A 17,339-nucleotide genomic window follows, 5' to 3' on the forward strand; every position below is an offset into this window, starting at 1 on the left:
GTCACATATGATAGGAATCTGTCCTCTTCTTTAGCTAGTTTCATCCCCTTTCTCTCAGATTAAGCAGGAGAAGACAAAGACGAGGATCAAGGTGAGACAAGAGGGAGAGGCAGAGACAGTTGTTCCAGATGGAGAGGCAGACCCAGTCTAGTCTGAGGCAGTTGAGTATTTGTATTCATTCCCTTAAGCGAGAACAGATCCAGCTTCAACTGAAAGGGATGCCACCTCTCCTTAAAGACAAGCTTTTCGCCTCTCAGATCTAGAGCGCCTACCTAGAAGGGGGAATCTGGAGCAATTGCTAGGGAAGAAGTGCAAGAGGGAGTCCTCGGTCGGAGAAAGATGGATGATTGGAGATATGGTCGATTCTCATAGTGATTGCTTTACCTTGCTAATAAGTCCTACCTCAATTTATCTCATAGTGATTGCTTTATCTTACCTTGCTAAGAAGGAGAGGTGGAGTTGCTCTAACCTAACTCAGTCTTCTACTTTTCGTGAGAGATGGAGATTAGAATCAATTCTATGAGTGAATATATTATATATAATATGCAAGAAGCAACTGCCTCAGCAGCAAGAACAAGGCTACTTTCGAAACTGACACAGCAACTGCCTCAAGTTTTGGGCCTGCCTAGAAACTTCCCACGATCAAGTCGCTTGAGTTTCGATTTCTTTCTTCTTCTCATAGTGATCAATTGGTCGAGCGGTTGACTTTCTTCCTGTCCGCCTCAATGAACAAGGAGTCTCGCTCAATTACGAACCCCTTCCATTCTCTCTTTCAACAGGGACGATGTAGATAGAGCAGCTGGGGAAGAAGTCGATGCTCTTGTTCCGGTCCTTACGGAATTGGCTACTATTAAGGCCTCAAAACTCCCAGAAAGAGAAAGCCTATGTCTCAGTTTCAGCTCTTGAAGCAGAGGCTTCTTCGATTGATCGAGAATGAGAGGGATCTGTATGCATTGGCCTAACAAAAGGCATATTTATGGATTTCTTGACTCCCAACTAGGAAGTGAACTCTTCTCTTATTTGACGTTCAAACCGCTCTGGAGGAGTAGTCTTCTGGAATATGAATATTAGGATAGGCTTTCCTCATTAATAAGGTAAAAGGATGGAACTCAAACTTTCTTGACTAAACTTTCTTTCTTCCAAGGCATCCTTATCTTGGGCTTCAACAGTTTCCAAATGACCAAATCCTGATGCTCAGCTTTTTACCGCGTAGTGGGACGGACGAGAAACGACTCAAAAGTCATAGAATCCAGCCCAACAGCCTTTTTTTTTAGAGATTTCACTCTAGAAAATTTTGTGAAACCTTATCTCTTCAGGCCGAAACTGAATTATCCGACCCGAAACTGAATTATCCGGTACGAAACTAAAAAGAATAGGAGTTCCATTAGGTTCTTCTTCCCTCATTTTCTAAGTCAGATTCCCGCATTTTCTAAGTCAGACTTGGTCGGGATTGTGCTTGTGCAGTGTCGTATAAGTAGTTCAGCCAATGCTTCATTTTCTGATCCCTCTGCTTGCTTTACTAGCAGTGAGTATTCTTTCATCCAAGAGTAGAAAGCTGGAAAAATTTCGGTCTCTGTCTCTCTGTTTTTTAGAGCGAATTCCCTTTCTTTTTCTGTTAAGGCATGGAGAATAATAAGTAAATCCTCTTCTTTGTCCTGCTGTTGTTGTCTTCTTAAAATGATGGGCCAAATAGTGTGATCGGTTTTGTGTTCGATTTCGGACTTGAAAAAGGGGTTAGGTCGATACTTTTTTCAAGCTCTTCGAGGTTTCCTTTGTATTTGGAAAGGGGGACGATGGCGACATTGAGTAAATTCATTCTCATTCGTTTTAAGAGTGTAAAGGGTACTAACCCTGGTTTTTGTAGCAAAGCGGCGGATCGGGCCTTGAGCCCTTTTTTGGGGAGATTTTACTCCGTCAAAGTTAATTATAAAATCTATGAAAAAGGTACCAATATTTCGATCAGAGTTACAGGCCCACTTATCAGAGTTATGGGCCCACTTGTCGGAGTTACGGTACCAAACTTCTAAGTCAGTATTAGTATTATTCTCCATCAGAATGGTGCTCGTGCGGAAATCCTATAAGTAGCTCTGCTAGTGTTTCATAAAATTCCTCCGCTTGCTTTAGTATCAGTGGGTAGTCTCTCATCCAGGTGTAGAAAGTTGAAATGTGGGGGTATCTTTCAGCAATTTCATTGTATCTTTCTGCGAATTGCCTTTCTCTTTATGTGAGCTCAAGTAGAATAATAAGTAAATCCTCTTGTTTGCCTTGCTGTCTTCTTAAAATGATGGGCCAAATAGTGTGATCGATTTTGTCTTCATGTTCCGTCCTGTAAATGGCTTGGGGTGGATACTCTTTGTCAAGCTCTTCAAAGTTTTCTCCGTATTTGGAAAGGGGGGCAATGGCAAAATTGAGTAAATTCATTTTCATTCATTTTAAGAGTGTAAAGGGTATTACCAGTCTTCGTGTACAAGGGTATTCGGTTTTTAGGAGGTGTAAGGGGTTCTCTTCAAATCCTTTTATAAAGAGTAAAGATTCTGTCATTTCTGAAGTAACGGGTTTCTCTACCACTTGGAGTGAATTGTATCTGAGCACGGGATTCGGTATCTGTGCTTGAGAGTAAAATGCAGCCCGCATGCAAATTGCTCCGTAAAGGCTGGTGGAAATTCTTGCTTCATCGAGGTCGACGTCCTCCGAGTGTGTTTTAAAGTTTAGTGGTATGATTCTGTTTTCGAGGGGGCTGTCCGGCTTTCTGAATTCGCGGGGTAGTTCGTTGCCGAGGAGTATAATAGAGACGTTTGCTTTCTTTAGTAAAGTTTTCTCATATTTTGCATCAAGTCTGGTTTCTTGCCCGTCGAGCAGGGTTAGTAGGGTGTTTGGATTTATCCGTTGCTCACTCTCGTATTTATTGGAGTCATCAGTGAATTCATCAATAACCCAGAGATCAAAAAAGTCATTTGCGCTGGAGAAGTCGTTTTTTCTGTGTCCAACGTTATAAATTCTTGAACCTATTTTTTTAGTAAGCTTATAAGGAGCCTTTTTTGTGTATTTGGCCTTCCATAAATAAAAAGTTGTCTTGTTTTGAGGCGCCTTTCGAAGAGTAGGTTGACAGCAATCTAGTCGAGGGCTCGATATTTTTCTTTGAGTTGCTCCGGTAGATATGGCTCTGGCCACCCTTTTTTGTCTAAAAAATGAATAAAGATTTCCATGGGGGATATTTTTCTTCTTTTCTCACACTGTTCGTCTTCCCAAAGGCTTTTGACAAAATGATATTTTTGGAGTAGGAGGCTCGCCATTTTCGTGTCTTTCCTTAAATCAAAAAATTATTCACATTCGCCCAATTTTTCAAAAATTATATTCGTCCTTTCTTCTGTATTATTTTCCTTTAGGCTTTTGTGTCTTTGGCAGGCTTTTGCTTCTTGTAGAATTTGATTTAGAGAGAATAGTCCCCATACATAGGGGTTCTTGTCTTCTTTTGTTACGTATACACAGAGTGTTCTCCATGTCTTGTGAAAGGAGGCGTTGCACTGTTTTCCCTGCCATTCTGAAAAGGCTTCCCTTATTTTTTTTGTTGCGTTTTTCCTGTTTGCATTTTCATTCAATACAGCTATATGTTGGTGTCTTTGCCTGTCTTAGTGCTTCTCTTGTGTGATTACTATAGTCGTACACCAGAAGAGTCTTTGTATTCGAGAACTTATATCTTCGGGCTGTATGTTTTTTCTTTCTCCTTTCTCGCTTTTGGAGAGGGTAATAAGGACATATCTTCTTATGTTCATCACCTTTTGGTTCTTTTCCTCCTGAACTCCTTCTCAAAGTCTTTGACTTTATTCATTGCAATTTGAGAAGAATTTGAGTTGAATGAGACTCCTCTAAGCCCAGCCGTTGCCTCGCCCCTTTCATACTCTTCCTATTCTACAACTGATTGTGAAAGATCTCATTACGGACATTGCCTTATTCAATTTCTTCTTTCTTGAGCAGGGAGAGAGATGAGGAAGACTCATCCTATAAGGACTAATTAAGCTACCACGGAACGGGACAAAGGAAACTCCCAACAAAACTAACTCCCCAAGGTGGCTCGTGGAGGATTCAATCTCGACCGAAGGTTTGATGTCCCTGTTCGACGGAAGAAAAGGAAGGAAAGCCTACCATTTCTTTTTCTTGCTTTAGCAGGAGCAGTCTAAGTGGTCCTCAGCAGGCACATAGAAAGGTAGAAAGGCATTACTCAAATACCGACCCCTAGGAGAAAGGTAGCAATCAACTGTCCTAGGGAGGTCCCCGTTGTAAGGGAAGTTGATTTGAGAAAGAAAGTAAAAAAGGGAAATGAAGCGCCTTTTTTCAGTAACGGTGAAAGAACTAGACATGAAATGAATCGACTGTCCAAATAAAGATCAAGCCAAGCCAAGCGAAGAGGAGTGCAAGATAGGATGAGCTTATGAACGAGAGGGCGAGACCACTAAACGGGGAATGGCTCTTGATGTCCCAGTGTCCACCCACGCCCACTACGCGCTTTCCCTTTTTCTTGCTTTTGCGGTTTCAGCTCTTGCTTTTGAAGTGGAGTATGAAAGATGTGTTCGGTATCTCTCATTCGATCTACAGACCAAGCCAAATTGAAAGCCCCTTCACTCAATTCAATTAAGGAAGGGGTCGAATTTTCTAACAATCCAAGGAAAAGAAGTGAGAAGCCAGGCTTTTAGCCTTATTTATCCATTCAAAAAGAAAGAAGAACTGAACCAGCAAAGCAAGCTCCACAACACGTGGACCAGCTGAGTTGCACCCAAGTCATCCTCCTTTTCTTAAAATCAAAGTTATGGCAAGAACAAGGCTCCGTAGGAGTTGAGAAAGAGTCACCTAAACTCAAGAGTGGTGGCTTCCACCAGTGGGCCTTTTTCCCTTCTCGTTCGTAAACTCAGTTGAGCCACTATGAAACCTTCTCGCCGATGCATCTGGCTTTAGGCCCTTTGTACGAGCCTAATGGTGGGAGTTTGTCCAATAACTCTGCATTTCTACTCCTTCATGATTCAGAATTACAGAATGAATGTGCTAAGCAAATGCACACCTGTCCAAAACATAGAAAGAAACTTCACCCTTATTGATGATTGTAGAGAATATGAAAAAGATTATTCTGCCTCTGAAACCTCAAAATAATCGGAAAGCCTAGCTCATGCGGAAAAGGAAAGATTGGACACAGTATAAAAGATCTTTTAGAAGCACATATTCCTAGGGGAGGACGATCGCGAGATGGACGAAGCCGACCTATATCTCTCAAGAGAAATGAAGGAGAAGGATACCTTGAAAAAGGAGAAAGATACCCGAGTTTTCTTCAATTTCTCTTTCTTCTTCTGAAACTAGGTAAATCGGACAACTCAACTCCCACTCTGCGGTCAATCTGGGAAAGCTTCTGGGCTTCCTCCTTCTTATCATACGAATTCCGATTTGAGTGTGACTGATGGATGAGCTACTTTCTTGCGCTTCTTCCTATTCTCATTCTTCTGGAGTGACTTCTGAAAGAGAAAGAGATAGCTTACGAAGCCAACTCTTGCTTACGGGAAAGATCTATGCCCCCTACTTCTGATGGATGCTACCTTTATGACTGAACGGATCCCTATCTATCTGATACTAGAGAGGAGCTTCGCTCAAGACCCTAATGAATGAGACTCGGTCAGTTCCTTTTTCGCGGATCCAACTAAAGATCTCTTCCCTAGCCTTCTTTCTCTTCCTCAACATCTGACTCCCCCATTGAGACTTGTATCTGACATCTTAGCTTTCGGGCTAGTCTGTCCCAAAACCTTTTTCTTTGGCCTCTCAACTCCTCGCATATTTCATTGCACCTCCTCACGTCAATCCCACGAGCCTTTTATCCATTCTCATTCGATCACGAAGGGGAGCAAGTCAAAATAGAAAAACTCACATTTTGCAAGAAAAAAGTCGAGAAAAGGCAATGAATGAAAGTAAAAAAGGATCTCAGATCATTTGCTTAACACATGAATTCAGAGATCCGAAAGAGAAAGAGAAGAATAAGAAAGATAGAAAAAGCTAGAACTACCGAGAAAGAATATCATCCAAATTCTCAGACAAAGAAAAGAAGGCACCCAATACTGAAAGAGGGTAGATGGCCAGCTATAGCTAAGCGGAGAAAAACTTCTCTACTTTTGGGAGAGAATAGACCAGAGAGGAAGCATCACTTATCTTGGAAGAGAAAGGGACCATACAGACTACGGCAAGGGCTCCGACCTTTCCCTATAGGTGGTTTATCAATCTCCATTCTCATCAATGAAGCAGAGTTAGCGGCTAGAACAACTGAGCTTAGTCAGAATCCACTAAGAAAAATTTGAAACCTAAATACAATAACAAAGGAGGAGGCATGGGTATGATTCTTGCATTCTGTGAAGACAGTGAAGTTGAATAAGAAATGAGAGAGAAAGAGTGAAATATATCGACGGGCCGGACCCAAGCAGAGTGAGTTGTGGCCGGAGAGTCATCAGTCGGCCTTGAATGAGGCAGGAGGTTCAAAGAATATTGACCAAGAGAATCAAAACTCCCCACCATAATGCACCAGATCTAGAACGAGGAAGCCAACCCCACTGCTGAAAGCGAATAAGCTGCTCGCTCGCTTTAATTAATAGAAGTATGAAAGCAGAATTGGAAGCAAACCCCACCTCTTTCAGGTCCCCTTGATGAATCGCATACGAAGTAGATTGAGTTTCAGTATCCTACCCTAGGGTGCCCTTAAATCTGGAGTTTGAACCTTATATCATTAATAAGAAAGGATTCCCCATACCAAACTCAAGAAAAAGAGTCTAACACGTACTCACTCGCCAAAGGAAACTCGGTTTCTTGCCTTAATTAATAGGAAATAGGAGGAAGACGGTGTTAATAGAGTAGAAGAAAGCGGTTTTTTCATCAACAGCTCGTACAGGACACCCCATCATAAATAAGAGGACTTAGGTGAGATGAGGCATCATCTGATCTATAACGAGAAAGGCCCACCGGTTCGTGGTAGTTTCATTTTCGACGCACTATTAAGACTATGATTCAGAGATGGACTCGGGCGAAAATTCCTATCACTCTTCCTTTTCAAATTGGGAAGGGGCAGCGATGATCCGCTTGAACCTCGAGTCTTCTCTTCTTTTGGAAGTCGCTCCAAATCATACTCGGAAAGAGAAATATTGTCTGAAATGGGACAGTCAATCCCTTCTTGTTCCTGAGCCGAGTGGCTTACCTACCTGCGTCCTCAACTCTTGCTTGTCTTTTCATGCCCAAATATGGTTTAGTTTGCACGTAAAATAAAGGTCAAATAACAGCTCTTTCTACTAAGAAAGGAGTATTGACCTAACCAAATTCAAAGAAATTCAGATAAAAGAGGTGATTTTTCTTTTATACAATGGAACAAGTTAAGATTTCAGTTTTTTAGTGGTCTGGAGTCTGGAGGACTATTCATTATCGTAGGTGAAGGCTCCCCTCTGAAGAAGATTCCATTAATAGTCTGTAAATCATCAAAACCGTAAACTCCTTTGGAGTTGTCTTGTCTTCTTCTTTTCTTTGTCGCTTGGCTTCCATGCTAATCTTTTTCATGATCTTTACAACCATCAAGACAATTAGTGGAGTTCTATCTTCTTCTTTTCTCACTTGTACTATTCCTTATAATCATCACAAACTTGCCTCCGCTCCGGTTCTTTTGACTCAAGGATTCCATATTACTAGAACCCAGTAGAGGATTCGTCCGCTCAGGAGTTGTCTTTTCCTTGTCTTTTTCTCTGCGCTCCTTCTTCTTGTCAGGTTTTTAATGGTCCTCCGTCCTCCGAACATTCCTTACCGTAGGAAGCTTCTGACTTTTTTCTTCTTCCCTTATATTATATAAGCTGCCTTCGCTCCGCGCCTTACCTCCTACGGTCCTCCTACGACTTCGCTTCGTGCCTTCGAACGGGTCTCAAAGGGGAAAGCCAGCAGCTTTCTTTGTTGGTTTATGAGGGGGATTACTAAGCTTCTCGCCTGGCTCCTAATTTCTAAAGAGAAGATAGGAGATGCAAAGAGAGTTGTCCGAGGTTAAGCTGCTTCAACTGGGTCCCGCCCCTTAAAGAATATTCTGAGTTCATGCTTTCTTCTGATGATCCCAATTGGGAAACTTCCACTATAAGGTAGAACATGAATTCAACAATGGATTTGAAGCCAAAAGAAAAAGGGAAAGCGTTAATGGGTCGTCAATATTCTTTTCACCTCTCCCTACGGTCAAGTTACTTCGTCCCTCAACCTCCAGTTACTTTGTCCCTCTTGATATCGGGAGAGATATGATACAAGTTCGAAAGAGATGAAGAAGAAAGATAGAGAAAAAGCAACCACTATCTAAAACTCAAATTGAGTGATGTTCTTAGATTTCTCAATATCGAATCAAAAAGAATGAGTTAATGAGTTCATTGAGTTCATTCTTTCTTCTTTGTATCATGATTCATGCTTTGTGAGTTAATTCATTGCCATTCTTCATCCTTGCTCTTCTATTACGAGAGTTCCAAGATAGTGAATGTGCGAGTTCATGGGTCGGGATTCATTCATTTCATTAATTCATTGAGAATGAAAAGTCTTCTTTCTCTCTTTCTTCCATATTCCCTTTCAGGATAGGACCGAAAGAAAAGAAAGTAGAATCCCGTGCTTTCGGGTGATTTCTCCACGCATGAAAATGCTATCCACGTGAATGCTAGTCGAATCTGTATGCCCAAACCACATAAGATAAGCTAAGCAGCCTCATCGATTCCTAGTAGCAGATGAAGGAAAAATGAAAAGAGATGAATCTTCTATGAAGACATCCGCCGCGGATTCCCTAGCCTCGTTTGACACATTCTTTACTTGAACAAGAAGAGTTAGATAATGGGCTGCTGATTCTCCGCAGCAGTAATTAAACTACCACGGACAAGGATGAGGCCTCAAGTCAAGGGTCGAGGTTGCAGGTCCGGGGACGGTGGATATAGGGCAGGGTCGTGGCTTCTTTCATCTGCTTTCTTTCTGAAACTCCCATAGTGGATCGAGAACGAAAAGACTAGCCTGAGGAGGTAAATAAGGTTCAAAGACGGGAAGTCATCCCTCCTTTCTTCTGAGTTGGTAGTTCTTCTTCTTCCTTCATCAGTCTGATTCTCCAATGAGTTTGGTATTGGTTTTGGAGATCGACGACTAGGACCTGAGATGAGAGGGGACGAATCTCATTCACTTTCAAGGGCCCTTAGTAGAGGTTTGCATTTGCTTGAGACATTCGTACCACTATTCTTAAAGAACCCATCTTTGAGAACTCTATTACGTACCGCGAAGTGGGCGCGGGAGATCTTCAATCCTTTCTTTCATCAATGAAGGAAAACGCTCGAGATCATAAGAGTAGGAGGCGAAAGGCATCCGTCCCAGAGGTCAGTGAAGGCACTCGTGAGAGCAAGACGAGAGAACCTAGTCGAGTGCTCGTGGCCTCAGCTCTTCCAATTTCATATGAGAATGGCACACTGGACCTCCTCCATGAGAATGACTACCGACTGAGGCTTGTCCTACTCTTTTTTCATGTGGGTGAGGATTGATGTTCCCGATGGAGGTGGAGCATATTACTACCTATAGTCAGGAAATGACTCCGAATGAGGCTTCTTTCCTTCCCGTCTACTCATTGACCTTGAATCTCAATCCCAAATTGGACTCCTTTATATGTCATTCTTTCATTGATGAACCCTTCGCTATGTGCTGACTGGATGCGTACTTGCGTGATCGATGGACGGGGGAATTGCGTGAGAGAAAGAACTTTTCCCGATTAGTATGATGATAGTAATTCGTTGGTTCGTAGGACAGTAGGACATGAGGACAAATTTCTGATAGCAATTGACTATTCAGATGGCGAATCTTCATTGACTGAGACTAGGCGGGAAAGAGGATAGGAATCTGTCTCGTCACCTAGTAGATTGTTGAGGCAGTTGGCTCTTGTTTCAGTAATGGAACTACCACGGACCACTTTCTCTTTTTCTTGCTTTAGTAGTTGAAGCTCTTTGGGAGTTGAGTATGCGTCAGGTCTATAGAATCATGAAAGAGTCAAATCTCTCTTTTTCAGTATGTTTGTTTTGAAAAGTCTTTCTAAAGCATTAATAGGGATGGGATCCCAGTAACCAGCCAGTCAAAACCAAGATATGCTCATGAATAGCTGACGAAAGACGATCAACGGATCTAGTCTTCTGAAACTACTCAAGCAAGGAGAATCCAAGAAAGAAGAAAGAAGCAAGAAAGAGGTAAGCAAGAAGACTCGACTTTCTTTGTCTACTTTCTTGATTGAGTGTAACGAGGAAGATCAAGAGGAAGACGACTTCCTGCCAGTATGAGTGAAGCTAGAACTCTGAAGCCCAATTAAACTACCACAGATCAGAGTTTAGGCCTCACGACCCACCGGATTGATTGACTGATGGGAATTGTGACTGATCCACACACGTACGCAGATCTTTCTTTCCCTTTCTTTATTAGGCAGTTCAGGCTCGATGACGGGTTCTTGCATCCGTTTATGATTCTTTATGTTCTTGAAGTGCTTGCTGCCTCAGCAGGACCATTCCCAAGTCAAATAGAAAGACTGAAAACTGGATTTCTAACTTCCTAACTACGGATCCCGAAAGGAACGCCTACCTCATTAGCGGACTCATGAGAAGTTGAGGAGAGGACTTAGAATAGAGAAGTTGCGATAGGAGAAAGGAATTCCAGCTCGTACGCTATCACTAATCAGATATGATATGGATCCGAACTAAAAATGAGTGGAAGAAGACTCCCTATGGTTCTTCAGCCTTTCTCCTCAACTTCTACACCAGATGGCAGATGGTCCTACTTTAGATAGAGCATTCCTTCCTAAAGAGGGGAAAGGGAAAGAGCCCACTATGGATGGCGACTTCCCTCCCTGTGACCTCTGTTATGGATGGAGGCCTTTACCGCTACGTAGGCACCGATGCATGCGTGGGGACGGATCATCTATGGGCTTCTGCCGATGGCTTGGGTCGATCGTTTTCTCTTGTCATAGAGTTGAGTTTGCACGTGTTGATAACACAACCAAAATAGAGGAACCGGCTAAATGAATATGAGTTTCAGTAGTCAACATTCTTTGAACCTTTCTCTCTGATCTTCTTTTCTGAATCTTACCTCATGCTAATCAAAATCATAGTTTGACCGGTTAGAAGCCAAGCGACTAAGATATAAGATAATATCGAAAAAAAGAAGATGAAATTACATATGAGAAGGTCTTAATGCTTGTAAATATCAAAACAAAAGATTAGCCAAAGGTTTCGATGATTGTAAAGACTTTAGATTAGCAGGCTTTCTTATAGAATAGAATATAGAAAGATCAGAGGCAGTACATAAGACTCCTTCAGAGGTTCAATCGTCTATGAGGAGTTCTCTTCTTTGTCAAAGTCTTTCCTCATCACGCAATATTCTTTGCGCCTTGCCTATTCTCTTTTCTTCCTTTGTCGTAGGTTCTTAGTAAGGCCTAGTTCTTTAGTAGGTAGTCTTTTAATGCTTCTAACCTTGCCTTTTCCGTAGTAGTCCTCCGGAGCGTAGGAAGAAAGATGTAACTGAGTCGACATTAAGGTGCGATAGCGAAAGGACTGGAAAGGTACGAAGGAAGTCATCAACTTTCTCGAAAAGACCATAAGATAAAGGTGAGAAGGAGAAGAGTGTAAGAAAGGTGAGATTGAAGTTAGAGTTACGAGAGAGACTTGACTTAGAAAGGAGGGAGCCAAAACTAAGAAATTTCAGTGGAAGAAAGGTCACTGACAGAGGAAGGTCCATTCCCAGTTGAGTCAAAGCAAGAACAAGGCAGACTAATCTTTCTCCACTACTGTCAAACTTGATCGGGAGCCCCAGGCGAAGGACCAATTCAGAGCAAGAACAGAGACTAGCCCTCCCTAGCTATCACAATGAGAAGTTAAAGAGTCCCACTCCGCGGTAGCATCCCGTCTAAGTAGGTTAGAAGGAAGGAGCCCTTATCCGGTTGCCCACGTAGCCGTTGATAGGTCAAATAAGTTAATAGAGGTCATCCATGAGATCTTGCCGATGCATTGGAGGAATGTCTATCCCAATACTAATCAGTCTATGAAATATGCTGTTAAGATAGGGAGTGGAACTTTCTTTATAGACGAGAAGAGGGTAGGCGATAGGAGCTGTTGTCCCTGATTGAGTCGGGTTATCCATTAGAGAAAACCTTTAAAAAGACAAGTTGGGCAGCCAAAGATTGAGATGTGGTATGTTCCGAGAGGCATCAGGACAACCTCTATAAGACAAGGCTAGATGGCCAAAATTATACTAGGCAAGAAAGCTAGGCATTTAGGAAATGTCAAGAAACTTTTAAGAGGTTGGCATGCAGCCAAAAAGGAATGTCATGCGGCGAAGAGATGGTCTATGCGGCCAAGTGGGTAATTCGGCAATATTCATGATTCACAATTCTAATATCTCGATCAATATTCATGGAGTTTCTTTAGTTGTCAATAAGTCAAATGTGATGTGGGGATTTAAAATTTTGAGAGAAAAAAGGTGATCAAATGATTTCGAAATTAAACAAGCAAAAATAAAAATATGTTGTGATAACAAGAGCACAATCTATCTAACTAAGAATCATCAGTTTCACAACATAATAAAATACACAGATATTAGGTATCACTTAATTATAGAAGAAATTGAGATAAGAGAAATAGAAGTTGTCAAGATCCATACCTCGGGCAATGCTACAACATGCTAACCAAGTCGTTAGAGAAAACAAAATTCATATGATGCCTTGATGTAATCGAATTTGAACTACTTGACAAATAGACCAAAGTAGCAATTTCCATGTTACTTGTAAAGGTGGAGGACGAAAAGAAATAAAAACAAAATACCTATTTTCTGAATTAACCATCAGGCTCATTGTCGAAGCATATCCTTTAAATTTCTACATACAAAAAAAGTCATGAGTGAGGTTGAGAAAGATTTATTTTGTAAAATTCATCACAGATTGAAAAGCGACAAAGAAGATAAACCTAGCCAAACCAGTTAACCTCTATAGTTCTTTCTTCTTTCCCAAACCTTTCTTTTTATCATCTTCTTCTACTTATTAATCATTCTACCTTTAAACATCTTCTATCCCTGAAAGAGAAAGAGAGAAATTCTCTTCTTTAAATACCTAAAACAAAAGAGAAATTTTTTTTATAGTTCTGAGATTTGCATGACTGTAAGGCAGAGAATAACTCAAGTTTAGTCCTTTGAATTTCAAGATAAAGCGCTTGTATGGTAAATGGAAACTTAACGTGGAATAATACTCTTATACAAGAAGATTTCACTTTGTGTATGGACATTTGGGTTTTAGATCCAATAGGAAGAATAGTTGATAATCAACCAAGAAACAATCAAGAAGTTCTTACGATAAACCAAGCATGGGAACAATCAAGAAATACCTCAAGACTTTCAACAATGGCATGAAAACAAACAACAAAACCTATTAAGAAAGCAAGAATTCAGCCCCCAAGAAAGCAACAAAACCTCATAGTATTTTAGAATTTTCACCGAGAATTAAAGAACCTACATGATTACCTCATACGATTGGAAACAGAGAAGAAGACCTTTATATAGATTCAAATTCTTCTAAGAAAGAGGAATTAATTCCTAAATCCTCATCCCAACATTCATCCAAGATTTCAACCCCCAACTTTGTTTCAAACTCATTCAACATTACAAAAACATGAATCAAGAAAATTTTCAATATTTAAAAGAAGAATTTGACTCAAACAAAAGAGAAATACAATTTCATCAAAAATTCTAGGTAAAAAAGACAGTTATTTACATACCCAATCTCAAATTCAGCAAACTTAGTTTTTTTTTTTTTTTTTTTTCAGAACAATCCACAAGAATTGCATGCAAAAAGAACCAAGATCGGATCTTATATTTGTATCTCTACCGGACCAACATTAAATTAGGGACTATATCAAACTTATTTTCATGAAGTAGTCAAAACCTCTCAACTTAAACAGATTAACATTACCTGTCAAGATCGACATTAATATCGATTGCAAAAGTTTCACAAATGGGAGCCATGGAGTCTCTCTCCCATTTCTCCACGAATCCAGTGCTCTTCTTGTTATGGTTCTTCCTTTTCATGTTAACTCACCTCCTTTTCCAACCTACATCTTTTAGAAATCGAACTCAATCGTGCAATTGGAACGAACAAAATTAGAATTCAATTGAGTCAATTCATTCTTGAAAATTTGAAAGCAAAACTACATGAATTTTGACTCACGTATTCACATATATATGTATGTGTGTACTGTTTTTTCTTGCTTATTAACGTTTCCTTTTGTTATGTCATGTTTTAAAACTTGAAAATTTGAAACAACGTTCAAGCTAAGAAAAGAAACTCCATAACACAAGCAAGCAAAAGTGATTAATCACATTTTTGTCCAAATAGAGCTTACAATACTCTCCATAAGTCAAATGTGATGTGGGGGACTTCAAACTTTGAGAGAAAAAGAGTTATTGAATGACTTCAGAATCAAACAAGCAAAAATCAAAATATATTGTGATAACTAAAGCATAATATATCTAACTAAGAATCACCCGTTTCACAACATAATAAAACATATAGATAATAGGCATCACTTCATTAGAAAAAAAATTGAGAAAACAGAAACATATGTTGTCAAGATCCATACCTCTGGCAATGCTTCGACATGCTAACCAAGTTGGTTAGACAAAAAGAAATAAAAGAAAAATACCTATTTTCTGATGTAATCATTAGGCTCATTGTTGAAGCACATCCTTTAAAATTCTACATGCAAAAGAAGTCATAAAGGAAGTTGAGAGAGAGTTCTTTTGGTAAAATTCTTCACACAGATTGAAAAGCAATAAAGAAGATAAACCTATCAGAACCAGTTAACCTTTGTGTTCTTTCTTCTTTCACTAACCATTCTCTTCATCTTCTTCTACTTGTTAATTGTTCTACCTTCATAAATCTTCTATTTCTTCTAATTGAAACAAAAGAGGAAAACTTTTGAGAGATCTAAGATTTGCATGACTGTAAGGTGGAGAGTAACTTAAGTTAAGTCATTTGCATTTCAAGATAGAGCACCTATGTAGTAAATACAAAATTAAAGTGGAAGAATCTCTCAATTATACACAAAGATTTCACTTTGGGTATGGACAATTGGGATTTAGATCCAATTAGAATAATAGTTAATAATCAACCAAGAAACACTAACCAATGGCATGAAAACAAGCAACAAAACCTATTAAGAAAGCAAGAATTACCTCAGAGTATACTAGAATTTCCACCAAAAATTAAAGAACTTGATTTCACTTTGGGTATGGACAATTGGGATTTAGATCCAATTAGAATAATAGTTAATAATCAACCAAGAAACACTAACCAATGGCATGAAAACAAGCAACAAAACCTATTAAGAAAGCAAGAATTACCTCAGAGTATACTAGAATTTCCACCAAAAATTAAAGAACTTACAAGATTACCACAAATGATTGGAAATAGAGAAGAAGACCTTTATATAGATTCAGATTCTTCTAAAAAAGAGGAATTAATTCCTAAATCCTCATCCCAACACTCCTCCAAGATTTCATACCCTAACATTGTTTCACTCATCCAACATTACAAAAATATGAATTAAGAAAATTTTCAAGATTCAAAATAAGAATCTGACTTAAATAAAAAAGAAATGCAATTTCATCAAAATTTTAAGGAAAAAGAGACAATTATTTCCATCTCAAACTCAGCAAACTTTAATTTTTTATAAAAACATTCCACTAGAATTGCATGCATTCTACTTAACCTAACTGACTGAACTCTAAGCGCAAGCCAGATATGGTTTTGGTTAGGCCAAAAGTGAAAAGTTCTACCCGGCTTAACTCTAAAGGCAAGGCAGGTCTGGTTTTGATTAGGCCAAAAGTGAAGAGTTCCCCACACAAGCTCTGATACTGAGGGAGCCCAACGCATTCTACTTGACCTAACCGGCTGAAATCTAAGGGCGAAGCAGGTCTGGTTTTGGTTAGGCCAAAAATGAAGAGTTCCCCACACAAGCTCTGATACTGAGGGAGCTCAACGCATTCTACTTGACCTAACCGGCTGAACTCTAAGGGCCAGGCAGGTCTGGTTTTGGTTAGGCCAAAAGTGAAGAGTTCCCCACACAAGCTCTGATACTGAGGGAGCCCAACGCATTCTACTTGACCTAACCGGCTGAACTCTAAGGGCGAGGCAGGTCTGGTTTTGGTTAGGCCAAAAGTGAAGAGTTCCCCACACAAGCTCTGATACTGAGGGAGCCCAACGCATTCTACTTGACCTAACCGGCTGAACTCTATGGGCCAGGCAGGTCTGGTTTTGGTTAGGCCAAAAGTGAAGAGTTCCCCACACAAGCTCTGATACTGAGGGAGCCCAACGCATTCTACTTGACCTAACCGGCTGAAATCTAAGGGCCAGGCAGGTCTGGTTTTGGTTAGGCCAAAAGTGAAGAGTTCCCCACACAAGCTCTGATACTGAGGGAGCCCAACGCATTCTACTTGACCTAACCGGCTGAACTCTAAGGGCCAGGCAGGTCTGGTTTTGGTTAGGCCAAAAGTGAAGAGTTCCCCACACAAGCTCTGATACTGAGGGAGCCCAACGCATTCTACTTGACCTAACCGGCTGAAATCTAAGGGCGAGGCAGGTCTGGTTTTGATTAGGCCAAAAGTGAAGAGTTCCCCACACAAGCTCTGATACTGAGGGAGCCCAACGCATTCTACTTGACCTAACCGGCTGAACTCTAAGGGCGAGGCAGGTCTGGTTTTGGTTAGGCCAAAAGTGAAGAGTTCCCCACACAAGCTCTGATACTGAGGGAGCCCAACGCATTCTACTTGACCTAACCGACTGAAATCTAAGAACGAGGCAGGTCTGGTTTTCATTAGGCCAAAAGTGAAGAGTTCCCCACACAAGCTCTGATACTGAGGGAGCCCAACGCATTCTACTTGACCTAACTGGCTGAACTCTAAGGGCGAGGCAGGTCTGGGTTTGGTTAGGCCAAAAGTGAAGAGTTCCCCACACAAGCTCTGATACTGAGGGAGCCCAACGCATTCTACTTGACCTAACCGGCTGAACTCTAAGGGCGAGGCAGGTCTGGGTTTGGTTAGGCCAAAAGTGAAGAGTTCCCCACACAAGCTCTGATACTGAGGGAGCCCAACGCATATTCTACTTGACCTAACCGGCTAAACTCTAAGGGCGAGGCAGGTCTGGGTTTGGTTAGGTCAAAAGTGAAAAGTTCCCCACACAAGTTCTGATACTGAGGGAGCCCAACGCTACTTGACCTAACCGGCTGAAATCTAAGGATGAGGCAGGTCTGGTTTTG

The 17,339-nt window shown here is 40.7% G+C and overlaps 1 protein-coding gene across 1 annotated transcript; it reads right to left on the minus strand.

The window, feature by feature from the left end:
• Window positions 1-15,772: 15,772 nt before the first annotated feature.
• On the minus strand, window positions 15,773-17,194 carry LOC127149046 (uncharacterized). The gene is made up of 2 exons (XM_051083762.1): window positions 16,746-17,194; window positions 15,773-16,301 (listed from the first exon to the last, which is right to left on the minus strand). The coding sequence occupies exons 1-2, from the start codon at window positions 16,897-16,899 to the stop codon at window positions 15,790-15,792; spliced, it is 666 nt and encodes a 221-aa protein (XP_050939719.1). The 5' UTR covers window positions 16,900-17,194; the 3' UTR covers window positions 15,773-15,789.
• Between the last annotated feature and the right edge of the window lie 145 nt (window positions 17,195-17,339).

The sequence above is a fragment of the Cucumis melo genome, chromosome 4 (genome assembly GCF_025177605.1).
Source record: "Cucumis melo cultivar AY chromosome 4, USDA_Cmelo_AY_1.0, whole genome shotgun sequence".
Classification (NCBI taxonomy): Eukaryota; Viridiplantae; Streptophyta; class Magnoliopsida; order Cucurbitales; family Cucurbitaceae; genus Cucumis; species Cucumis melo.

What these genes read in the sequence shown, in the direction of transcription:
- LOC127149046 (XM_051083762.1), bottom strand. Translation starts at nt 16,899, where the DNA reads ATGAAAACCAGACCTGCCTCGTTCTTAGATTTCAGTCGGTTAGGTCAA. An exon ending in CTTAGAGTTCAGCCGGTTAG is followed by an intron (nt 16,302 to 16,745) that starts GTCAAGTAGAAT and finishes TCAGCCGGTTAG; the next exon opens with GTCAAGTAGAATGCGTTGGG.